This window comes from Phoca vitulina, unplaced genomic scaffold (genome assembly GCF_004348235.1).
Source record: "Phoca vitulina isolate PV1807 unplaced genomic scaffold, GSC_HSeal_1.0 scaffold2, whole genome shotgun sequence".
Classification (NCBI taxonomy): Eukaryota; Metazoa; Chordata; class Mammalia; order Carnivora; family Phocidae; genus Phoca; species Phoca vitulina.
Genome location: NW_022589705.1, coordinates 66,999,017 through 67,025,241, shown reverse-complemented (window position 1 = coordinate 67,025,241; position 26,225 = coordinate 66,999,017). Strand labels below are relative to the sequence as shown.

At 54.2% G+C, this 26,225-nt stretch overlaps 1 protein-coding gene across 9 annotated transcripts in view; it reads right to left on the bottom strand.

The window, feature by feature from the left end:
• The window catches only part of ERI3 (ERI1 exoribonuclease family member 3), a 125,767-nt gene that overhangs the window by 3,427 nt on the left and 96,115 nt on the right, over window positions 1-26,225 (bottom strand). For all 9 annotated transcript variants that reach the window (XR_004302539.1, XM_032430605.1, XM_032430589.1 and 6 more), the window contains one exon: window positions 20,670-20,769. Coding sequence is in view for 8 of the 9 variants with exons in the window: in XM_032430605.1 (XP_032286496.1) it covers window positions 20,670-20,769 (100 nt within the window). In the remaining variant the exon portion in view is untranslated. The remainder of the gene's footprint in view (window positions 1-20,669; window positions 20,770-26,225) is intronic.

Below are 26,225 nucleotides of genomic sequence, written 5' to 3'. Positions count from 1 at the left end.
TTAACTGTGAGCACTGAGCAGGTGACACCCTTCCACACCCCGTCTTTGTCGGTGCTTTAGGTTTGGAATACGTCCTCTTCTTGGAGGGGAGGCAAGGACGCTAGTTTCCCGGGTGACCCAATGGTGAGAGGGTCTATACCGTACAATCTCTGGCACAGATGACAGACAGGCCAGCACACGCGATGAGAGCAGCCAGCATTCATCGCACAAGCTCACACTGACTACTGATCCTGTTTACTGAGGATTCTGGAGGCCACCTTGCTGTAACTGGTCCACTACAACCAAGAAAGAGAGACCCAGAATTGGGAAGACACTTGTTTCAGTTCACCAAGTCCGTGGTATGGCAGTTATGGGCTTCCAGCCCAGGCTCTTTTTCTAGCCCTTGAAACCTCATGAGTCAGTGCAACCTACTGATCAGTTTAAAAAGTCAATGGCACAGTTAGAAAATGAGGAAATGGGGCAGAGGTGAAGAGGCAAATCTGGGCCTTTTAACAGGCCAGGAGTTCAGAGAGAGCCAGCAGCAGGGTGAGGCTGGTGACAACATGGCCTCTGGGAGAGTCCTCTGCTTGAAGCCCTGGGGCCACATGGGTCAGCAGCCTCCCCTTCTGGCACCTCTCACTGAGCTAATGAGGCCAGCCTGAACCCATTATGGTGTAGAGGGTAAGGGGTGGGAGGCACACAGTCTTGTGCCCACAATGGAGGCCTCCGAGGTAGGTCTTCCTTACCTCCAAATTCTAGAAGACTAACCTGATTTTATGTTCCTGCAGGGTTATCAGCTTGTGACAAGATGACTCTCTTCTGTTTGGGGCATTAATATTCTTAACACTGGAAATATTTTTATATTGCCAAGACCATAACGGGAGATGTGCAGCTGCTTAAATCCCTCCGAGAGGTGAGTGGGGCTAGCACCTGACTTGGATAAGCTTGTTGGCTGGGCCCAAGGGTAGTCGAATATCTGCTTGGCAAAGCTGCTAGTGGAAGGGGGGCTCAGACCACTTATAGGACACCCAGTGAAGGCTGACACAGGACAATGACCGGAAGCCGCTCCAGTTAGCGGCACTTGTCTGGGGACTGAACAGTAGAGGGCAGGAAGCAGGGCCTGGGTGAGGACCACCCTCAGCAGGGAAAGGGCCCAAGGAAACTCTTGGAGGACCATTTATCCGTGCACTCATTCATTCAGCAAACACACACCGACACTTCTGTGCGCTGGGTGTACATGGGCCGTGCCGGGTCACAGGCCTCGCTGCAGACTGTTGCTCCCTGCCCTCAAGGAGCTCAGAGGCAGGCCTGGAAGTGGTGTGGTGTGAGCAGTGCTACGGGGAAAGGCGGCCCAGAAAAGGCACCAAGAATCAGGAAAGGGCTCCCCAGAGGACAAAGCCAGGCAGAAGTCTGAGGGCGCATGGAGGTGGGGGCGGGGGGGGAGGGGAGCTGGCCAGCAAGCCGGGCTTGAAGTGCAGAGGTGATCCCGGCATAGTGAATAGTACGGGCACCTTGCTAGAGGGGAAACGTAGTGTGTCCAAAAACACGTAAGTCTAGCAGGCGGTGGGCGTGATGAAGAGTAAGAGGCAGGGGAGTGGCGAGAGGCGAAGCTGGCCAGGTCAGCAGTGACTGGCCAGAGGAAACCCTGGAGACTGGATGCTAAGCTAAGGAGCTTCAGAGCTTCTTATTCTGGGAATGACGGGGAGACGCTAACATATATGAGGAGGGACAAGACAGGAGCCTATCTGTGTTTCAAGGATTGGAGGGGTTAACCATGAAGGCACAGACACTGACTAGCAGACTGTACTATGGTCCAGGCCAGAAACAGTGGCCCAGAACCAGGCCAGTGGCGGCGGAGACGGAGATGGGGATGTATTGACGGTGTGGAGACGTGGACAGAGGCAAGAGATTTTAAGGAAACAGAATGAGCAAGCCTTAATGGGGGGAGATCAGGGTGTGGGTCTGTAGGGGGCTGAGTCTAGGATCTTAGTCAAACTCATGGAGGTAAGGCAAACCTGAGGTGCTGTAGGTTTGGGCCAGTGATGACCTTAGTGTTAATCTTGAGATTCCTATGGGACATTTAAATGTATCAGGCATTTCCTTTACAGCTTCTAGGCTTTGTATCTCACTGAGAAAGGCCTTCCCTATCCCAGTGCTATTAGAAAACTATCATATATTTTCTTCTAATACTTTGTTTTTATATTTAACTTTTTAATCTGTCTGGAATTTATTTTCATATATGGTGAGAAATAGAAGATCTAACTTTACTTTTCTTCCCTAGTGGATAGCCACTGTCCTATCACCATTGATTGAACTGTCCACACTTTCCCCACCCTTCTGAAATGATGCCTCTATTATATATACAATTCCCATACGTGAGTCTGTTGGAGCGAGGAAGGAGAATGAATATGAAATGATCAAAGTGGCAAACTGGACTGGGAGACATCAGGGGCAGCAGGGTGACACGCTGCTGACTTTATAGGGCTGCAAGGCAGTGTGGCCTAAAGGAAGACTCAGACAAACCTGAGGTCTCCTGCCTAAAAAGCTCAGCCTGGTAAGCACACTGTCTTAGTGATCTCCAGGAGCTGGTGAGGAATGGGGCCAGAGCCCATGGAGCGGGGATGGGGTGGGGAGAACAGCACTGGAAGCAGGAACCTTAGTAAAGACGAGAGAGCAAGAACCCTGGTGTGTTGACATTCTAGAACCTCATTTGGCCGCTACATCTTTCTGTTTGCACATCTTGGCAGCAATGTGCCTGAGAGCAAAGGGCCAGTGGGTCAATGCTGGGCCCGCTTGACAGAAGACTGCCAGATTAATAAGTCCCCAGCCCCAGAGGGGACATAATTATACTAAAAAATTATTTGTTCTTTGGCTGAAGTTTAAATTTAATTGGTGTCCTGTATTTTTATTTGCTAACTGGGCAACTCTATGCTGGGGGCCAGCATCTCAAGCTGCAGCTGGGTACAACTCAGCGTAGAAGAGCACAGGGTGGCTCCGAAGGAAGACAGGAGCCAAGGCAGTGAATTTGGGACTGAACCAGCAGAAAGCCCTGGATATCCTAAGATTCTGGGTTCGAATCCAAACTCCATCACTTCGTAACTGTTAACTTGAGCAAGTTACGGTGCTTTTATTTCACCTCTCTGTGTCTTGGTTTCTTCTTTTCTAAAATGGGAACAATAATGATAATTATAGCAACTACTTTCCTCAAAGGGTTGTTGAAAAGATGAAATGAGTTTTTATTTGTGAAGTGCTTAAAACAGTGGCTGGGTGAGTGATTATTATTGTGGTTGCTATTCCAATAATATCCAATAATAATGTTATTCCGGCAGTAATACCCTGAGATCCCACAAGCCCGTTCCCTTGTCCCAGACATGGCCCACGCAGTCCCCTGGGCGCCCAGACAGGGCTACCCTGGCCCACCTGACACCACCCCCAGATATAGAACCCTCTCCCCAGACACGGCTCCCACAGCTCCCTCTGCTTCCCCCCAGACAGGGCCCTTATAGCCTCAACTCCAAAGTGACCCCTTCTTCTAGCCCCTCCCCTCCGCCCCCTCCACCCCACCGAGGTGCCTGGAGGTGCCACAGGGCTGATGGTGAAGGATGACGGTGGTTCCACAATAAGGGGAAAAGGCAATTTCATCTTGATTAGCAGGCGATTTCTCTCTCCGTAATAAGCGCGCTCCAAATAATTAGCGTGTTTTACGTAATAATGAAATTACAGAAATGCAGTCCACTTATTCAAACAACTCACCATTACCATATTTTTAAATATTAGACTTAATTAGAGTTTACCACTTCAGAGAAGTATGCGGACCGAAGATGTTTTTAAAAAAATCCTCATAAAGTGTTTATTAAGCGCTGGTAAAGCTGGGATAATGATGTGTTTGGAAATTAAGGCAATCAAACACTTACCGCCGCTCCTGGAGGCCGGGCATGGAAATGAGGCCATTACACGCCCATTACCCGCCAGCTCAGAGCCACTTGGGGGGCGGGGAGAGCGTGTGCCTGGCCGAGAGGGCAGAGTGCCCGGAAACGCCTGTGCCAACACCCCACAACAGCCTGGCCAGCGAGCAGGCGTCAAAGCCTTATGTCACTTACATCACATTTGGCCACCAGAAGCCCAACTCAGACTTGGCCAGGCAAATGACCGGATTGGTCCCAAATGCCAAAGATGACACCCAAGACCAACCCTGACCCAGACTCCCAGGCTGGGCGGGACCTGTCACCTCCATTCAAACCCTAGTGCAGAGTGGGGACAAAAGCCTGCTTGGGCAGCCAAGAGAGGTCAATGAGAGGAGGCAGAGGCTGAGGAAGCCACAGATCCAGAGCAGGTGACTGCTCCCAACTCTGGGCCACACAGGAAGGGCTAGCTACAGTGGTGGGAAGGGTCTAGGAGGGAACTGGGGAATTGAGCCATGAGCCAAAGATACAGAGGAGCCAGGCCTCGGGCCTGGGAACACACCTGGATCAGGGAAAGCAGGCAAGAAGGGTGGTGGGAGAGGGGCTGGTGGCTCCAGGCCCCATTTATCCCAGTGAATAACTAATTCCAGAATTTATAGTGCTGGGTTTTTGTTCTGTGGCCATTTATATCTGCGAGGGGAGGAAATGAAGAGGCAGCACGGACGCCACATCTTTCTGTGTTATTGCTTGTCTGCCATTTGCAAATCATTATTAATTGTGGGCCCTGGTGGCGGGCTGGGTGGGGGCCGGGCTGGGTACATCCACATAGCTCTTCATCAAGGACCCCAGCCGCTGCCCCAGAGAGCCAATTACCCCGCCCTGATTGGGATCAGATAAAGAGGGAATTTTTACAAATTAGGGAATAAATAGAATTTCCACACAGGGCGCGGGCAGGACCTGAGAGGCTGTAATGAAAAACCATCCGTCACCATCAGCGCGGCCTGGGCACGCAGCCCCGGCACTCCCTCCCCTTGTGGGCCCGCCCTAACGCTCAGGGGCCTGGGTGTACAGGTCTAAGGACACCGCTACTCCCCACCCCCACCCCAGGCCCAGAAGCAGGGACAGGACTTCCCTGGTGGGGTGTCTCTACACCGGGTGGGCTGAAGAGGCCTAGGCCCCAGCTCCAACACTTTCCCTACTGCCTCCTCTTCCTTTCCCTGTCTGCCTCTCCCTCTGGATGTTAACAAGGACGACACTGAGGTAGGTGGTCATGAGAAAGGCCAGAGTTGGGGACCACAGGGCAAAGACCACATCCATGCCCCTACAGCTACGGCAGCCCTAGGGCAGAGCCCCGGCCCTGTGGACCACTCACTCTGGGCTCCCATTAGCGCTCCTCCCCTTGGATCATTAAATATGTATATCTTATTACACGCCTTGTTAGAGTATCGAGCTCTATTGACTGATGATAAATCCTGAGCCTCGTCCTGGCCATAAATTTATCTGGAGATGATGAAGACTCAATAATCTAGTCAGGCAGATAATATCATCGGGCCTTAAAAAAGATCATTACATTATATGTCAGAATTAAAAGTGAAATACGCCGTAGTAACAGGGCGGCTGCTCTGGCCATTACATCGGGTGCCCGCCTCCCCCACTCACTCCTAGCCAAGGCCCCATCCAGGTAGAGGAGCCGAGAAGCCTCACCCTCCTCCTCCTGACTCGGGACACTACAGCTGGAAGTGCCAGAGGTTAGCCAGATAACCCAAGGCCGAGCGAAGGCGACCCGGCCGGGGTGGGGTGAGAAGAGGCAGCTCCTGAGAACAGCTGGGCACATCTGCCATCCCTGGCGGCCACCTCTGCCCCATTCCTCCTTACCCTGTCCCTAGGGGTCCCCCGTGGGACTGTCTTCTGAGGGTCCTTGAGTGGCTCCAACAGGAAGGTGACAGGGCCTTACCCCTTTCCAGAATGGCCTGACCAACCAGGGTGGATTTTTTTCCAAAATGCCAACACTGGGATTCAGACAGGTTAGGCCACTTGCCGGTACCGCCCCAGGCACCTGTGACCTGGCCCCAGACCCATGGTCAGCGGTGCCTCTGAGGCCTTTCTCGTGAGCGTGTGCTAGCAGTCTAGGCCCTGGCCACCTCCTTCCCAGGAGACCCGCCTGTCATAGCCTCTACAACCTGTCCTTTGAGAAACTTGCTGCCAGCCTCTTGGATCTTTGACCTCAGCACTAACGACCGTTTCCACTGTATCCTATTTCCACTCATTTCCACTGTTACACCTTCTACCTTTTTAACATCCTCCACTGCTCTTCCTTTGAAATATTAAATTCCAAATGTCCCTAGTTACTGGCAATAATACACTTTTCTTTCATCTCACTGCAACCTTGAAACATTAATACCTCTACTCCATCCAGATACACCACCCGCCTCCTCTCTTTCCTTTCTCCCCTGTCTACTTTTGACTGCTTACCCAACAGTCATTCCCTTGCTGCCAACCTGGCAGAGCCCACGCCTCCCTCCTGTGACCAGGGTCAATCCTCCGGGTCTGAGCCACCTGTGGTGATCCCGTCCCCCTTGCCGCTCACTGGTTTAGTGGTGGCCGTGTGTTCTGGCGAGTGAGAATGAGGGTAAGTTTGCTGAAAGACCTTCAAGGAAAACTTCTTCACTCTTGTGAAGAGAAACACAAGGAGGAAGTAGTCCTTTATATTCTGCGGGAGGTTTTCATGTTTGCACATAATGTCTGGGACTGCAGAAGCCATCTTCTAAACGTTAGGGGAGTTAGCCTGTGAAGAACATGCTGAAGATAACAGAACAGAAAAATGGGAAAAGTCTGGGTCCTTTATGACATTGCTGAGATGCTGAATTAACTAATCCTAGGATCACCTTATCTCCAAACTTTTGTGAGGTAATAAATCCTATTATTTAAGATATCTTGCATTGAGTTTTCTTTTTCTTGTAGCCAGAAGCATACTAACTGATACAGAATGTAAAGACAGGAAAGAGAGTGACCTAACAAATGGGCCCTATAACATACACTTGGCTGAAGGGAGGAGGGAGGGCAAAGGGCAATGACGGCCCTGTTATTTCAAGCCAGGAAGTTGGTAACTCTTGTTATGCTCTCTTGAAACATTTGACCAAATTGTTTCCTGCTATATGGCAAGACACAGGTCATGTTACTACTAAAAAGGCTAAAAGAGTCAAGTTTTGATGGGAACCCACATGAAAACAGAGAGGGAAGAAAACGCAACTGAACGAAGGAAAATTTTTTATGTCTATGGCTTGTGATCTAAGTTGCCTGAAAGTCCCACAGCTCCACAAAGTCATCGGGGGCTCAGACTTCTTTCTACCCTTCTCAGCATGTTGCTTCTAATTTCCAGGTTATCTCCTGGTCCAAAATGGCTGCGGGAGCTCCAAGCATCACATCCACATTTTAGGAAAGAGGAAGAAGGAAACAGCAAGAACAATGTACTTCCCGGCTGAGTCACTTCCTTTTAAGTATCATTCCTGGAGGTCTCACACAACTCTTTTCCTTTTATCTCACTGGCCAGAACTCAGGGACATAACCATATCTAGCTGTATGAGGAACTAAAAAGAAGTGGTGTTTTAACTGGGTACACACCGCTGCCCCTGGTGATACCAGGGCTCCTTTTAGTGAGGAAGGAAGACAATGGATATTGGGGTATGACGCAAGCGGTTCCCGTCCTAGCAACATAACCGATGCACCTCACACAGGAGCCTGGATTCCATGGCCCATCATCTCAGTCCTTTCTTGCCAACATTCTCAACTCTCTTGCTCTCTTTTCTTTCCATCACCCTTGCCTGGAAAAACCCAAACTGCCCTCTCTATGCTTGCACCTGGGCTGAGCGTGACTAGAGAACATCACAACCATACAGATTTGTGCTCCTCCTAAAACCAGAGTCCGCAAGCTCACCTGGGTGTATGAAACCGCCTGGCTGACCTCCTACGCTCCTGATCAGCATGCGTGTGCTCTCCCTTTCTCCCTAGTGGCCTTTTCTCTACTTCCCACCACTCTCAAGTCCCCCCCCACACACACAGTGTGGTCTCCTACTTCACAGGAGACACAGGAGGCACCGTCTTCTCACTTGTTACAGAGGGAGGAGAGAGGGTGCGTCCCCATGGCACTTCTAAAGCCCATCCCTCACTCCACCTGGGTTTTCCACCCCATTTCCTCTTTGGGGGCCTTATGTGATGAGCAAGCCCCTTTCTGATAGAGCCTTGATTGTTTTTCTGCACTGCTTCTTCACATAAGCATGTAAACATATCAAATCTCTCCCATCTTTAAAAACACCCTCGCCTTAACTCCTTTTCCACGGGCCTGGTAGCCAACCTCTCCTCCCTTTCATAGCCAAACTTCCTGGTTAACGCTCAAGGCATCCTTCCCTCATTTCCCACCCTACAATCTCATTTCCCCACCTGTGTCCTACTGAACCGCTTTCTCGAATGATCCCTCCGACCTCACAGGGCTGAAAGTCCAGTGGTTTAGATGGCCCCGGTGGACTAACTCGTGCCCTGAAGCTCTTTTCCCCTGGCTTCGGTGACAGCACCTTCCCTCCCTATCCAACTCCTTCAGCTTCTTTGTACATGTCTTTCTTCTGATTGTCCCTACAGAGTGGGTGTTGCTCAAAGCTGCCACTGGTCCCCTTCTCATTCTCCACTCTCCCACTGGGCATACTTGGCCAGCCCTGAGCTTATCTACCCTAGATGTCCCAGTGATTTCTAAACCTATATTCCCACTACCACCACCCTGGTCCAGGGCACCACCACCTCTCACCCTAGGAGACAGCAGTGCCCCTGCCAATCTCCTCCAAGGTGTCCTTCTAAGCCACAAATCTGGTCATTTCACTCCCTGTCTTAAAACCTTTCAATGATCCTGGAACAGAAAAAGGACAGCATTGGAAACACTGGTGAAATCCAAGTATGACCTTCAGTTTAGCTCACAGTGTAGTACCCAAGTTCATTTCCTGATACTGAAAACTGTACTGTGATTATGTCAGATGCTAACATGAGAGAAAGCCGGTTAAGAGATGTATAGAAACTTCTCTGTAATGTAAAATTGGTTCAAAGTAAAAAGTTTAAGAGTTAATCATTAAAATAACAACCACCACTCCAACAGCACCTCACTCTCTCAGGATAGTGTCTAAACTTCTTTATAAAGTTCCGGGGATCTGCCCAGGTTCCCCCTCAGGCCTCATCTTCCCCACTCTCCTGCTGGACCCCAGAGTTCAGGCTCTTTAGCTTCTCAGCTTTTTCTGCACGCCCTCCTTCTGCTGGAAAGCCCCGCCCCTTGCTATCATTGCCTCAAGTGCCTTACCTGGGCCCTCATGTTTGTGTTAGGGATCCTTCTACGTGTTTCACAGCACCCCATGTTCCTCCACTGTGATGGCCTGTGTCACCTCCTGCTAGATCACAAACCCGAGGGCACTAATGTTACCTGTGCAGAGGCCCTCAGTAAACACGTATTAAGTGGAAGAAAGGAAGAACTGGAAGAAAAGAAAGAGGGAAGGATGGGAGACAAGATCACAGGCAAACCTATTACAGCCCTGACATCCGTTGCCCAAAGCCTAGACATGCCAAGGCCCTGAAGATTAGTCAAGGTCCTTGTCCTCAGCTTGCAAAGTGCTGGGGGCTTAGCCCCTTCCCCACCTCCACTCCTTCCTAGTATCTTGATTTCCCCAAGACCTGCCGGGCCAGGACACTGGCTGGGACCTGAGCTCTCAGCAGTCCGGCCACCAGTCTGTCCAGCAAACTGACACATCTGGGGGCAGCAGTATTGGTGGTGGGGTGATGCCCTGGAGAAGGGCCTGGCTCTGCCTGGGGACTCTACGAGGGGGGCTGCCCTCCCGAAGCCCAGTCCCACCTGGTAAATATTTCATCCTCAAGCTGCTCAGCTAATCCCTATTAATTTCAATACCGCCGCCTTGCCTGGCTCAGCTCCCAATGCATTATTTATCCCCTTTGTTTGTTTGTCGCTAACAGGTGGGCCCCAGCGGAGGCGCTGACTGGGGACAAGCCCACTCCATCACAGTGTGGCTGTGAATTAATCATGAGGACTAATGGGAAGCACCTCAGCCCCAGGCACTGCCCTAGCTGTCTCCCCCTGCCCTGGCACCCAGGGGTGGGCCAGGGCCACCTCAGCTCAACTCAATTCAAAACAACACATTTGAGTTACTATCTGCCTACAAGAGTCAGACACAAGGTTACCCTTTGGGGATACAAGTTGAACAAACAGACATAAGTGCCTGCCCTCAGGGAACTTACAATCCAGTTGAGGAGAGAGGTGTTAAATGACTATTTCTTAATTAGGATCGTGAGGAAAGGCTGTGCAGGGGAAGTGCTGGGTGTTAGGAAGGTGTGCACAGGGGAGGACCTGACCAAGTCTAGGAGTCAGGGAAGGCTTCCCTGGGAAAGCAAACTTTGAGCTGCTCTCTGAAGGCTGAGCAGGAGTTAATCAGGCCAAGGACCCATAAAGCCATGTGGGAAGGCCAATGGCAGTTTCCAGAAAATGGGGGAGGCTCTTGTGCTGGAGTGCAGAAGGCATGAGGAGAGCGGCTCAAGAAGGGGCAGGGCCAGCTCGGGGATGCTCTTCTCCCTCCATGACTGGCATTTTGTTCCTGGTGGACTGCCATGGACACATCCTGAACACCTGATATGCTCACTCACACCACCTCTGCTGACTTGAGCAACATGTGATTTCTTGACCTTCTGCTTGTGGTTCCTAAGAGATGGTCAAGATCATTAACCCTCAATTGCACAGATTAGGAAACTCAGGTGAGCATTCAGCTTGGGGCTTATGAGAAGGCCTGTGTGGGCCTCTCAGCACCCTGAAGCTTAGGTGTGCCCATGGCAGGACAGGGCTGGATCTGGCCCATTGACTCTACGTGGGGACCAGGCACAGGGCTGAGAACACTGAGCTGCCTCAGCCACAAGTGCTCACATCACCTCCCAGCAAGGAACCTCCCTCACCTGTGCAATCCAGCACTGGACTGGGCACCCAGAAGACCTCAGCAAACATCTTCTGAATGAATGACTGAACAAAAGTGAATGAATGCCCCACAATCCCCCACAAAGATCCTTACTCTCCTCAAAACGTTTACAGAGAACTAAAATAGACAAATGGGCTAACTGGTACCTGGGGCGGGGGGGGGGGGTAGGTTTACAGTATTTTTAAATGCATTACCTCCTTTCTCCTCATAGTAAGCCTGGGAGGTAGGAGTCACCATCAACCCCAATTTAAAAAGGAAGAGACAGAGGCCCAGAGTGGTGAATGACTTATCCAGGACCACACAACCTGGAAGTGATGAACCTTGACTAGAACAAGGTCACCCTGCTTCTAGGCTCCTGGCTCCACCATACCCATAGGTCTGCCCCTCTGTGGGCATTTCCCCAGGGATCCCCCTTGGTGGCTCCAGGAACCCTAGTTCTCAAGAATGATCCCGAAGTGGTCCCAGCTCATTTATGAACCAAATGTGGCTCTGCCAGGGCAGAGGCTTCACTGTGCACGTAGTCAGGGTTTGTAATTCTAGTCAAAGTGGCCACTTGGAAAATCCATATGTTTCCAGGCTCCCTGTACATCATGGTGTCAAGTCCTAGAGCAGAGGCATCCATCAGCACCTCCCAACGCCATGCTCTTGTGTGCCCACATCCCCTTCCCACCCGTGTGCCTGTCCCTGGCTCCCAGCGGCTCAGGCAGTCCTAGCCGGCCCTGTGCAAAGGCTCACGCTGGCCTGCCTGCTTGGTCCCGCGGTACCCTTGCCTGCAGACTAGTCTGGCTGCTGGGCCCCACCCCTGCCCCAAATGCTGCCTCGGCCCTGCCTGCTTCTCTGCTCTCTCGGAGCTAGGCAGCCAGCACGGAGGCAGCCTCGATAACTCGCTAACGTGCTGCCCATGCTGTTCTTAAAAATTTATGACTGTGCAACATGAAAAATCCGGCTGAGGAGCCGTCATTAGCCGCGCTGCCTCCCTCCCCCACCAGAGCCGCCCTCGTAAATTGAGATTTATGGCTGCAGCAGGCGGGGCGGGGGCGTGTGCAGGCGGTGAGGATGTTGTAGGGGAGACAGGGAGACCGATGAGACAGCGGTGGGGCCGGGGGCTCCCCCCCGCGGCAGCTCCAGTTTATCACAGCCTGCGGTGAGACCCTCCGAGAGCAAGGTCTTGCCTGGGGTGTGAGCCCGGCACAGATGCTGGATTCCGCCTAGCCGGGGGACTGGAGGGGGAGGGGCCTATCCCGTGCCAATCACTGGCTCCTTTAGGTGGAGGACCAGATCCTGAGGTCCAGGTGCTGAGCAAAGGCCTCTCAGGAGGATGATTTGAGGAGGAAGAAGGTTGGACCTAGGGAGGCATCATCATCCTAGTTGGAGTGACAAGGCCTGGGCCCCCAGAGCCAGATTCTCCAACCAGAAGCACGTAGATTGGGCTGTGATTGTGGTATCCCAACCAGAGAATTGGAGGGCAGGCAGGGAGCGGGGCATAAGGGTGCCAGCAGTCTTCACTTCCCCTCTTTTCTCTGGTGAGGAGGGCTGGTGGAGAGGACCAAGTACTAGACCTAGTCACAGAGCCTCCCCAGACAGAGCCCAGGCTGGGGCTGAAGAGAAGAGGAGGTAATCCCGCAAGCCGTTCCCCACCCCCCGTAGCCCCCCATACCACCCCCCCCACAGACCCTCCATATTACCTCCCCGCTGCCTCCTCCCCTGCTCACTTAGCCCTGTCAGCCAGGCCATTATGAAATTGGGGTTTCATTTACAGACTAATTAAACATTACAGCTTGTTCACAATTACAACGCGGGGATGAGGGAGTAACTAATTACGGAAGAAATGAGCTAACATTTATCTCTGCTCCCACCCTCCCTCTCCCCACTGCCCCCTCAATCTGGCTTCCTCCCACTCTCTGGTCAGTACCTGCTTTCTAGGCTTATTTCCTAGGATGGGGGACTGGAAGGGCTCAGCACCCACCCACCCTGGACACAAGATCTGACTATTGTTCCCAGACACTCTGGGGAGGGGCTTAGCTCTCAGGGCCCTGCTGCAGGAGACAGGGCTTTTGTGCAAGACCTTGGGTGTGACTAAAGTAAGGGACCCCGTGATGGTATGTGTGACTATGACATGGGGGGGGAGACACTCTACTTTGGTGTGTGTGAGTGTGACAGTACTGTAGGGCTGTGTGGCTCTATGTAGCTGTATCCTGTAGGGCAGGATTTTGGTGTGATTGCTGCAGACAACTATTTGTGTGATGGGGTATGCGTGTGAATGAACCACACCCTCACCCTCAAACCCCAGGCAGAAGAGAAAAGAACTAGGTGGCTGCAGGAGGTAATGGTCAAAGCAGCCCTGGGTCCAAATAACCACTGGGCAGCCCTATTCATTCCTGCCTCAGAAGCAAGAAAGGGAGCAAGGTTACCCTGTTCCGGGGGCTCAGCTCATCCCTGCCCTCAGGTTGGTCTTGGCCTCTGGCCAGATGCCCCCTGGGGCCCAAGAAGCCTCCTGGGGGCCTGGGGTGCCCCCTGTGGGCAGGAGTCCTGGGGTCTGGCTGGCCTGCTGCAGAGTTTAATAATAGTAACAGTGAGAGTAAGCGTTTCCATCCTTCCTGCCTTTGGGCAGAAGAAGAAAGGAAAGAGGAGGGAGAGGAGGGAGTGGAGGGAGCGGGCTGAAGGGAGGCTTTGAGGCCTCAGAACTCACATCAAACGGCCGGATCTGGGCCTAATTGTCTGACCCCTGCCCCTGCCTTCAATCAGCTCTGCGGCTCCCCGCCCGCCCCTCGCCTAACTAGCAGCCATGTTCTCCTCATTAGGACAAGCTCCCCTTGCACACGTGTCCCCGGACATGTCCCCAGCACTCTCAGCTCCCAACCTTGCCTGGTGGGAGGGTACAGTGGGGACCCAGTTTTGGAGGGGCCCCTGGGACAGCTACAGCCTCCACCACCACAGCTGCCTGGACTGAGCGGCTCAGCCCCTCTCCTTGAGCTGCAGGGGCCTGGATGCCACATGTGGTGACATATCCTGGGGCTGGCTCAGCCGCTGGGTGCGTTCTGTCCTCTGTGCGTCCTTCTTGCTACAGCCCGACTGTCTCAGACACACTGCTCCTGAGGGCGGCATGTGTTTGAATCCTGTCCCTTTTGGTCTGGTTCAGCCCGGCAGGGGGTCTGGGCTGGGTCAGGGTCTGTGTTCAGAGGCTGGGAGCGGAAAGAACGTGTCTGCCCACTGTGCTAGGGTGGCCCCCTTCCACGGGCCCAGGCATGCTGACGTGTAGAGTGTCTGGGCTGCTGCCACCGCTGTGAAGCAGCAGAAGCTGGTGGTTGCGAGCTCTGACCGTAGAGAGATACAGGTTTAAATTCCGGCTCTCCCACATCCTTGCTCTGCAGCCTTGGGTGAACGGTAACCTTCCTGAGCTCCAGTTTGCTCACATACAGTAGTGCTGACAGCCCCTAGCTCACAGGGTTTGGGAATGAGATGACAGATGGGAACTCCTCTCTACTACATCTGCCACTCAGCAAATGTGGAGGGATACTGGTGTTGGAGGGTGATTCAGACCAAGTTGCCCCCTCCATAGGCCACAGCCCCACTTTGCCCAGGTGGGGGTCTGGACCCTGGTCACCGGTGTCAAGGACAGGAGGAGCTGTGGGGAAGGGGCTAATACCAGGGGCGGAAGCACCGATGCTAGAGCCTAAGCTTGGGGGCAGGGATGTCACACAGCAGCATCAAGTGGCAAGGGCAGGGCCCAGCTTAAGGACTGTCAGCGGGCATGAGGTCAGCTGAGGAGGTCTGGGGCTGGTCCATGAGGCGCGGCCCCTCCCAGGAGTACTGTGGGCCTGGGAGGAGGCATGCTGTGAACACAGCCAGAGTGAAGGCTGTCTGGCTACGCATGGTGCTCATTTTCAGGGTACCAGACCTGGATGTGATCAGGGGAGGGGCTGGCCTGGTCTGGGCCCTGACATTGTCTCTCACCTTAAAGCAGTGGTAATGACTTGCAAATATTGATGAAAACGCAAACTACAGAGATTGTGTTTTTCGGGGAGTAAAGGTGGGGAGCAGGGATAAGGAGGAAAATAAACTGAAATGAAGTCCAGTTATCTCCCATCTGTGGCTGCTCCTAATCCCCCAGCCCAAAGGAATCCAATGCAGCCCCTTATCTGCCCTGTCAATCACTCCATCACCGCCCAGTGCTCGGTGGGCACCACACGCCCTCACACACTCAAGCACATGCACACACACGCACACACTCACTCCACCGACTCTTGCTCCAACACTCCCGCCCACCCCCAGCCCATTACTCCTCTGAGTAGGAGCAGCCAGCACGCAGGTCCTGCCAGATGGATGCAATTTGCATAATATCAGCAGTGGAGGCTGCAAGATCACCAGGGGTCAGGGCGCTGACATCCCCGCACAGTCTATCTGCAAGTGCTAATTTGGCCGGCATTGATCTGTCTTTCTGATTTCTTTGTCATTTACGTCTGCGACGGTTTGACAGGAGATACAGAGAGAGACAAGGGGAGGCCAGGCCAGGCCCGGGGCTAGGAAGGTAGGGAAACAAAGATTGTACTTCCCAGTGCATCACACACACACAACACATATATACACATACCAGAACCTTCCCCCATCCATCCGGCAGTCCACCTGTCCATCTGTCCGCCCATTTTTCCACCTGTGGTTGCTACTGAAGACTAGAGCTCAGGAAGGAAGGAGTGAATACCCCTCCAGGTGAATACTGCCTCCAGGCAGGCCAAGGGAGCCCCTGTCGGTGCCTGGAGAGTTATCCCTTCTCATGGCCACCTGTCCCCCAGCTGCTCACTTTCTCTGGGCCACACCAGAAAGAATGAGACAGGAGTGGGGGGTGGGGGTAGTGCCAAGGAAGCACATACTCCAGCTGTCTCTGCCCCCTCCTCGTTCGGCAGCTGTGCCGATGACTCCTCCTGAGCCCGCCCTGAAGATGGTGAAGTGGAGGGGGTGGGGGTGCTGCCCCCCGAGCAGCACCTTTCTGCCTCTCTGGGATAGCCAGGGAGAGGGCTACTAGGTCTGCAGGGGCCTTATATCAATCCTTCACCACCCTCAGGTCTTCCAAAGCCCAGACTGGTTTCTAGCTGATTCTGAAGCCCCTCAGCTCAGCCAGAAAGCCTTAGATCAGATCAGATCTAAATGCTACCCACTGAACCCTCGGCCACTGTCCCCACATTCTTCTGTGCCTTGGGAGAAGGGCTCCCCATAGGGATGGGGGCACTGCCTGGATAGATGTCAATGGTAAAAGGGGAGGGGAAGATAAGATTGCAACTCTGGAAAGAAAGAACCCACTGCAGAGAAGTGGACATGGTCACCCTGTCAAGGGAAGCAGAAGGGCCTGAGCCTTCCAAGGGTGAAACCCCCCTCCCTGCCAGCCACAGTGGCTCTGTCGTGGCCCCACCTCCTTTCCCTTGCTGATGGTAGCAGAGCAGGGTGATCAGAAGGAACTCCCTGCTGGGCAAGAGGGGGGCTGGCGTTTGGTGTGTGCTAATCCCGGGCCTGAGGTCTTCAGAGAGACCTGGGGAACTTCAAGGAGGGGAAGGCAAAGCTGTACTGTGGACGAGCTCATTAGCCAGCACCCCCACCCCCCCACGAGGAGGAGGGCGGGCGGCCCAGGGAGCGTGGCGGCAGAGGCGGCAGAGAAAAGGCTGTCACTGTCCTTTCTTCCTTTTGGTACAAGCATCTCCCTGAGCCGACGATTCTCCTGCAGTGACACCTCTCACGGGAGCTAATGAGATCCGTGTCACGGAGCTAATGCGCTCTGACTGGACTCTTGATAGACACCCTACTCCTTCAGGGGAGACCACAGGCCAGTACTGCCCCCCTGGGGCCAGGCCCCCACCTTGCCTCCTGCCAGCCCAGCTCTTTTTGCCAAACCATGCTGGGTAACAAGCTCCTGAGAGTCCACTTGGTGTCTGGCCATCCCTCCTTACCATGAGCCTCAGAGGGACCCTCCTCAGGCCCTGAGCAGAGGGGCTAAGAGACCAGGGCAGGACCACCCAGCTGGGCATCAGGGAAGGTTCCAGTTCTTCTCTCAGCCAGCTGAAATCAGCAGTCTGTGGGGCCTCCATGTCCCAACAACAGGTGAGATTTTACTGACATTTCCTGTGCAGATTTCTGGGTCCTGCTGTTAGAGAGATCAAGTATGGAGGGCCTGAACATCACCCCCAACAAACTGTGAGTGGGGTCCAAGGATGTATTTTGTACATGCACACTGGGAAGTCCAGGCAAGATTCCCAGAAGAGGTGGCCCCTGGAAAACGGGCAGGATTTTCCTGGTCAATGAGGTGGAGAGCAAACAGATCAGAGTAAGAACTGTCAGAGCCAGAAGGAGGTCAGAAGCCAAGAGTTGCCGGGCTCTGGCTCTGAGGGAGACTGTAGCAGGCTTTCTTCCTCAACAAGGCTTTGTCGAGGCCTGTATGTTTCACACTAACTGAGGGAAACGAGGGAAGTGAGCTTGTGTTCCTCCTCATTGTCTCTGTTGGTAGCACAAAGCCCGACACCAAAAAGGTGCTTCGTAGTTCAGTACAGCGGTAAGAACACAGACTCTGCACTCACATGGACCTGGGTTTGAGTCCTGGCTCTTCAATTCACCTGGCTGTGTGACCTCAGGCAAGTCACTTAACTGAGTCTCAGCTTCCCAGTCTATAAAATGGGAATGATAATGCCTGCCTTCCATAAAACTGGTGTGAAAATTACATTAGTTAATAAAAAGTACCCCCAAATACATGCTGACCCTCTGCAGAAACACAAGAAGTACCATACAGCACTCCAAAGTCCCCCGTGGAGGCTGCCCTGCCTCAAAGCCTTTGGTCCACAGCAAGGATGCAGACGGAGTCCACTGACCGCCGGCCATCAGCAGTCCCGCGTACATGCAGTCCCTCTTCACCCACAGCCCGCTCCACACCACCCTGTTCACCGGGCTCGCAAGGCCAAATCCACCACCTCAGGAGGAAGCGTCCCTCTCCTGACTAAGAGGCCATGCCGACAGCCCCCGACACCTCTTTACTGCCTGGAGCTCCACGCCCTCCATTCCTGAACCTACCTTTCCCTTAGCTGCCAGGGCCAGCTCTACCTGTGCTGACGACCGTACCTGAGCTCCGTGGGGGCAGGGCACTCTGTCATCTTCACCACTACACCTGTCACGGCTCCTGACACATAGCAGGCGTAAGGTAAACGTTCACTGACTGGTCCTCTGCCTCCATTCCCAGGGCCACTGCTGGCTCTGAATTAACCACCGCCTCCATGCACCTCACTGAGCTGCCCCTTCTGCAGTTTCTCCTTGCTAGTCCTCCCTGTATAAACTCTCAGACGGCTCAAACTGAAGCCCAACTCTGACCAGGTCACCGCTCTGCCAGGATCTGCCCCCGCCCCCGGCTCCCCCGCAAACAGTTCAGCCATGCACATCCATCCCAGCGGGCCCTCTCCCCTTCCACAGCCTACCTCCCAGCCCTCCAGCACGCCTGCCCCTTGCTCTCTCAGGGCCACCACACCCGGTGCTCAGCAGGAGTCCCCACCAGGTAGGCCCCACACTCTCCCTGCCACCCATACCTTAGAAAGAGACTCAGTAGATCTCTCTAGGACCTAGGATCATCAGTGATTTGCGCACAGAGCCGCTGCCTAGCCCCCTCCATGGCACCGTGGGAGAGCCAAGCGGGTCCCAGAGATGGCTAAGCTGTGGGATCTGCAGAACCCTTGCCCAGCATCACCAATGCTGCCCCCCCCACCAATATGCACACCACTCCCCACTTCAGGCTGGCAGCTCCTCACGCAGTTAATTAGCACTATGTCACTGAGGACCAGCCTGAGTGGCCAGTGACAGGAGCTGACCCTTGACCCCAGGGCTGGGAAACAGTCCACATCAAACTCTTACAGCGCGACCCTTTTAGCACGCACAGTAACTCGGGGCACCGCCAGCTGAAGCTCATTAAAGCTGTCTCTTTGGCGCGAGGGCCATTAACCTCACTGCTCAAAACCAACACCTCCCCTCCCCGCCTCTCCCAGCCCAATTAATGCCCTGCATCCTCCCTCCCCTCCATACACCCTCACCCACACCTCAGAGCCAGCTGGGAGCGGGCAGGGCAGCCCTCTGCGTTCAGAGATACAAAGACCCAGTGCCAGGAACCCCCAGGGCCCTGGGGAGGCCATGGTGTTGGCAGGGCCACAGAGGAGGGGGCTGCTTGAGCACCTACTGTGTGCCAGGCCAGGCACTGCACAAGCCCCTTACACGAGCAGCTTCCCTGAACCTCCCCAACAGCCCTGACAGCACTGGCACTGTCTCTTGTCTGAGGTCACAGGGCTCTGGGTGGTAGAGCCAGAACTTCCTCTGGCTCCAAAGCACTTACTCCATTATCACTTGTAACCTTAGACTGTCCCCTGTGGCCTGGCCAGACGGAAAAACCTTCTTCTCTGGGGAGGGAAGGAACACCTCAGGAGTCCTAACAGAGAGGGAAGAAGGAACCGCTTCCTCTCACAAACACACCCTGGGCCGCATCCACAGACACAGGGCACCCAGCTCAAGGCCAACCCAGCCCCGCTGGTCCCTCAGGTAAGTGAGATGTAAATAAAGAAGCAGAAGTCACTTTGGCACCCGAGGACAGGGGAATCCTCCCCTGGGGCAGTCTAGGTGTTCCTATCACGGCCCTTAGTACCCTGGGTACCCAGTTCAGTGTCTGTCTTGTCCTAGGATGTCACCTCCTTGAGGATAAGAATCTCCACCCAGCATGCCCAGCACCCACTAGGCACCAGGGATCTCTGTGGAAAGGATGAAAGGCTAGTCTGTGACAGGTGATTGGGTCCTTTTGGTGTATCCTGCCGGTCCCTCTGCCGCCATAGCTCCCCAAAGGTACACAGGTTATGATAATGTCATACCACCTCCCAGGAATAACCCCCCCACCGCCGCTCCTCCCCACTTGGAACAAAGCCTATGCTTGTCAAGTACCCCGCTTGAAAGCATTTGCATGACGTGTGCCCACACACAGAAAATCAGATACACAGAAATGAACAGACACACTTTCTGGTGGATACACACACAGGCTGATGGTTGCTTCCATATACAGATGAATGCCCTCAGGAAAATCAACCCAGATATATTGTTACACTCACTCACACACACACGCCCCCCAATACTGATATATCCGAAGTTAGCAGAGCTTCCAATGCCTAGAACCACAGCCACTCCATCCCCCTCCCAAGCAGGGATCCCTCTGAGGGTGCACCCCCACCTGGTACCCCAAGTGGCCCCTCCCAACCCCGGCACCGCTCAATGGAGGCTGCTCCTCCTGCGGGGGAGTCAATATCCTGTGGACGGAGCCATCGGTCAGAAGGACCCCGACTAATTAAAAGCTGGTGAGGTTTAAATAATTCATCTCCTTAACTCCCATTGATCGCCCAGTTTAGTAGCCACAGACTTGAAACAATATTAAACAGCCTCCTCTAGCTCCACGGGGGTGGGTAAGCTGACATGTGCCCACCCCTCTGAGGACATCACCCACCAGAGATGCAGGCAGGGTTGGGGGTATCTTGGCCTGAATCCAAGGCCACCTGTGACCCACCCAAAGCCCAGACCCCAGTCTCCTCCTAAACAGCGTTTTGAGAGATCTCTTCCAATGGTCTGGTTCCACTCTCCCCTATGCCACCCTCCTTTCCCCACTCCCCCCACCTATGGAAAGCATCCCGTTAGAGCATAGAGCCACAGAACCCCTCTGTGTGCCAGGGGACTGGGGCATGCGGGCAGGGGGCTGACTGAGCTGCCAGGGGGTATATGTGGAGGGACTGACCAATGCCGCTGTGGGGCCGGCCTATGTGTTGCAGGCTGAGGCCCTTGTTCATGTCTAGAAGTCCATTCTTGGGCCAGCAGCCCATGGCGAAGCTGTAAGCCTGGAAGACAGGAGGCAAGAATGGTTAACAGAGGCCCTGACCCCCAATACTCACCACCTCCACCCTCCAGCCACATCTTCCCACTAAGGGCTTACTCTCATTATGTCACTTCATGAGAGTCCCCTCACTGGGTCCCCTTTCCACCAGGGCCCCCACCAGAAAATCCCTTCTTCTTTCAGAGCTCCTTTTATCTTAGGCATCTCTCCATCAGAGACCTCCAGCCCCCAACAGGTGCCCCCTTGCCAGGCTCCTCTAGAGAGCTCCCATTTATTAAGACCCTCCTTCTCAGGACCATCCTGTCATCAGGGCACCCCCTTCACCCGGCAGCCCTGTTAGATACCCCTCCCCCACAGTGTACCCAGCACTGTGCTGGGCCCCTCCCCACAGTACTGCTGGTCATAAAGCCTGGTGTCGGGAAGGACTTGGAGACCAACATATCCAAACTTCACTCTATAGATAGGAAAACTGAAGCAAGAGGGGGCCAACCACAGGCCCTTGGTCTACTTGCTTTAGACCGAGAGGCAGGCCAGGCTGTGGAAGGCTGAGTGCCATGCATGGGCTCAACTGAGGAGGAGTAAGGTCACCTGGTCGACTCAAGCAGCTGTGAGGGGAACACATGAAAAGAATGCGTGTGTGTGTGTGTGTGTGTGTGTGTGTGTGTGTGTGGTAGGGGGAACAGATCTCTGCTGAAGGTCAAGTACTCACTTATGCATATTCAAAGCGGCCACCCATCGATCTGTACTTAATTGTTTTCCTGGGGTTGGGGAAGGAAGTGCTGGGGGCATCGATCTGCTCAGGCCCCTAGCACTTCATTGCTCCCCTCCATCTGCTACTCGCGCCACCTGGCCGCCACCAACCTCCATGGTGGGAGGCGGTACATGGCAGGACCAGGGATGGCACTTTTCTTTCACAATCCCTTACAGGCACAACTGACTTGACGTCACAGATGAGGAAACTGAGGCCCAGAAAGAAGAGACTTACAAGGGTTAGAATGCTATCAAGTGGCCCAGTGGGAACTGAATTCCTGCTCCACCTGCTAGCCAAGTCCTGGGCTTCTACCAGGGGCCTTGTGCAGCTGGCTGGCCCTTCAGACATTACCCATCCCCTCACCTTTGAAGTCCTGGAACCCCAGGCTGCCCTGCTCCCAGTGGCAGGAAGCATATGGGATAGGGTCACTAGGAATGTAGCTTGGGGGAGTTCCCAAAAGCTAGGTGGGGAGGCCACGAGGGGAACTAAGGTGGCTGCAGCCACGTTCAAACAGGCACTGCAGTGCCCCCACCCATGCCCTGGCCTGGAGGTCCCCATCCCACTAGAGACTCCCTCACAGTGGGGAGGTCCTAACACCGGGTCAGAAACCAAAGACATGAGGCTGGACACAGAGTCTGTGCTGAGGCCAAGGGGCTGCCAGCCTTCCTTCCCAGCTGCAGGAAGCAAGCCCCGGCTCTGCGGGTCCTTCAATCTTGGCACCCCCCCGAGCCGCGCTCCTTGACCACAGACGATACCAGCCACAACTCAACGTCCCATCCAACCTTCCCACACTTTCCCAGGCCACGGCTGGCCCACAAATCGGGGGCTGGGTGTGAGGCTCAAGGGCAGGGGAGAGAACGCTGGCTTGCAGCCAGGGCAGAGCTGGGGGAGCGCCCGCAGCAAGGGAAAGTAGCCAGTGGGTGGTGCACAGCTGGATGAGCTGCTGAGCGTGGTCGGGGCCACGGCTGGAGCGCAGTGGGCCAGAGAGCAGTGGCGGGCCGGCTTTCAAGTACTTTAAAATCACTTACAAAGGCCGGATTAAACGATCAGAAATTCCATTTAATAGGACAAATAAAGAAATAACAATCTACCCTATCAGCCTGGAGAAGGCGAGCTGGATGGGTTTTTTTCCCCTCTAAAAAGGAAAAAGGGAAGGAAGGGGGAAAAAAGAAGGATAATGTGTGTTTACTCAAGCAAAGAAAAAAATATTTAAGTGATGTTGGGGAGAAGATTGCAGTAACTAGTGAAGAATAACATCGTCTACTTTGCTGTCAAATCACACCCGAATTTCAGTAATAGATTCTCGGCTGACACTCAATTCAATTCGAAGGTGATCCTGCTTTATCCCAGCCCATCAAATATTAAACACTTGCATTAGCAGGTGCTGCCGCTTCCCGGCTTAAAGCGGCGGGCGGGCAGCGGGCTGCTGAGGCCCCTCTGCTCTGCTCGTGGCTTGGGGACAGGGCAGCTCAACGTTATCTGCACGTCATCCTGAGTCTTATCGCAGCTAAGCGGGAAGACCACTTCAGATAACATTAGACGCTTGCCCCGATGCGTCACTGTGATTAGATTATTATTATAATTATGACTCCCCAAGATCTTCCCTAGACTGGGACATGTGGAAGGGGGGTGGAGGGTGGCAGCGCCCAGGAGGGCCAGGCTGGGCCTGGCTGGAACAGGGCAAGCCGGAACCCAGGCAGGAAAGCAGAGGAAGCAGGCAAGGCAGCGGCCCGGGTCCCGCCTGACGGATGCCTTTCAGGAAGGGCAGTCTAGCTTGTCAGAGCGAGGGCGAGATGAATTGGCGTCTCCAGCGTGGCCGCGGGTGTCATGCGCACAGTTTCATATTCCCAGATAAGGCATGATAACCAATTGCTGCCATGACATGGCCTCATCCAGCACTTCCTCAGGGGGGCACGGGCGGGGGGAAGGGGGCAGCACGTGCACATGGGTCTGCCAAGCTCCTAATAAGAGGGATTTAATTTTTACAAATGCTGCTTCCAGCGGGGCCTTCACATACCAGCCAAAGTCCAAAATGATATTAAAAATGGTTAATTAAAACTGCTCTCCTTCAGCCTGGTCTCTCCCCCTGCTGCCCCTGCTGCGAACCCGGGCATGTCTCTCCCAGGTACTATCACACACCCCTGCAGAGCTGAACCTTCAGAAGTGACCACCAGCCTCGGGGCACAGTCCCACAAGCTCCCTCCAACTCCTGCCATCTGAGGTACCCCTCAGTCACAGCCAGCAGACACAGAAAGCCACCCAGAGAACACAGGGTCCTACAGCAATCTGTGTTCTTACCAATGTGTGGTCTGGATCCTCACACCTGCTACCCCTCTACGCCGGTACCCACATGTCCACCACCCCCAGCACTCACTTCTAAAGTCCCTCCCTGCCAGATGCATACACCATCAAGTATGCACACCCACACAGGCACCAAACTCTCCCTAGGTTACTCGGCGCATCCTTCCACTCCCCACTCCCTCCAGATGTCCCCCACAAGATTACATCCGTCTATGAATCTGAGCAGAGCCTTCCCAGGAGCCCTGCTCAGGACAAGGTGATGTGGGTTGTGTCTCAGAGATTCTGGCTGAGAAGTCAAGGCTCGGACTAGGGAACCAGCAGAACAGGAAGATCAGGGAGGCTGTCCCCTGTGGCTGTCCACAGGGACAGTGGAGAGAAACAGGCCTGTGTGACGTTGGAGGCAGCTAGGAAAGCTTCCTGGAGGGAGTGGTAGTGGAAGGCTGGGCGGGGATTTGACAAGAGTCCAGGCAGGAGACACAGTAAGGACAAAGGAGAATGGCAGGCGCAAGCTTGGTGAGAGCACAGGCAAGGGCTTGGCTGGGGCTGGGGCAGCCCACAAGCAGGGAAAGAGCCCTCTCTTGAGGTGCTGGCTCCCAGCTCTGTGTACCAATGGCAACACTGGCATCAGTCAAGGGACCTAATTATCGTCCATCCCCTCTCTCCCGCCTGCTTCCTTCCCCTGCTCCCTCCCTCTCTCTTGCCAGCCTGCAGGGTGTGGGGTAAGGGACCTAGGAGTTTTCTGACCTCAATCAGCGCGGGTGTTTTAAGAGCTCTTGCCAAGAGCCTGTGCTCAAGCCCCCTTCCCACACTGCTTCCAAATTCTTGGGGTGCCACTTCTCCAGCTGCACCTCTCCTAGCCACCGGGGCCCACCCCCTCTCCCCCAGCTGTGGCTTCCTGGCCAAAGAGTGGGGCGGGTGGAGTTGGGGTGAAAGATGCTGGGTCTACCAAACCACCCCACCGCAGCCCTGTGCCAGGCAGGCACGCACACTTCCCTTCCCCTGGGCTGCTGTAATTTCCATGCGCAGGGAAGCAGGTGCCGAGCCACTCCCGGCTGGCTCTTCTCTCGCGCGGCTCTGCCCGCCTTGGCTGCTGCCCCATTAGCTTAGTGGCCAGCCATCTGCGACGGGCCTGCCGCGCAGCCCTGCTGTAGGCGCGGCGGGTGGCCCCCTGTGTAACAGGGAGCTTTGCCATTAGCGCCTTTAATATTCTGACACCTCAGCACAGCCTGCTATTACATGCAAACGCTGATCGCCCTGTGAAATTACATTGCTGGGCCCGCGAAATGGAATCGTGTATAATCAGCCTCCTCCATGCACTGTCAGTCCCATCACAAACACGGCGCCCGGCGGCTTACGGGGGCTTAGCAGCTGCGACAAGTGTATTGGGTTTAATAGATGAAGTAGCCCTCCTCGGCAGCAGCGTCAGATCCTTCAAAGAGGAAGGAAGAGGCATCGATGGCTGCTAGGGTGTCTCTGCCCACCCACTCACTACCTGCCAGGGCCCTGAGGGTGGGGTGGCCACGGAGTGGGCAGGGTAGCGGATGCGGTTAGAACCCAGCTCAGACTCCACACAGAAGCACGGACTGCTCTGTAACTTCCAGAAAACCCAGAGCTTCCAAGCTGGAACCAGCACATTGGACCTATCCAGCTTCCTCATGAGGTGGGGAGGAGGAGGCCTTTAACCAGGCCTCTGGGTGACATGTCACCTGGTGGACCTAAGGCTGATGGGTCATTTCCCAAGATGAGGAAATAAATCAAATCACCTGCCATTCCCACAAACACCCAACAGATGAAGCTGTAAGGGTGATACTCCGGAGGATGGGGGGAGAGAAAGCCTGACAGACATAACTACTACTTAATTCCTTATCTAATTGGCCAGCACTTCTATAGCTGGTGGAGCCAAGTACCAAGGACACAGGTAAACACGAGGATGGCAGACCCAGCAGCCCAGGCCTCAGAGAAAGGCAGTGTGGTCCGGCTCAGGAGTCAGACAAACATGAATTTGGTTCCCAGTTCTGCCAGTTATTAGCACTGTCACTTGGGAGGAGTTATCAAACGTCTCTGAGCCTCAGTCTCCTACACTACAACATGGGATGACAGTTCTTTCCCCGGGTATACCTGAGGTCACTCGGGTCCGCTCCCACTGCAACCTCCAGATATTCTTGATGCCGTCACCCAAAATGCGCACTGCCTTTGAGAATGCTGCTCCCTCTCCCTTTTCTGGGCTCAGCCTAGCAACCAGTTGTGGCCGACTGTGTTTTCCAGAGATGGCTGCAACACCATCTCCCATCTCACATGCTCTTCTTACAATGTGACTTTGACACCCCTGTTACCAAGAGAGGGAGTCTATGTCTCTCTCTTTGAAACAGCGTTGGCTTTTGCGACTATTTCAACTAACAGAGTAACAC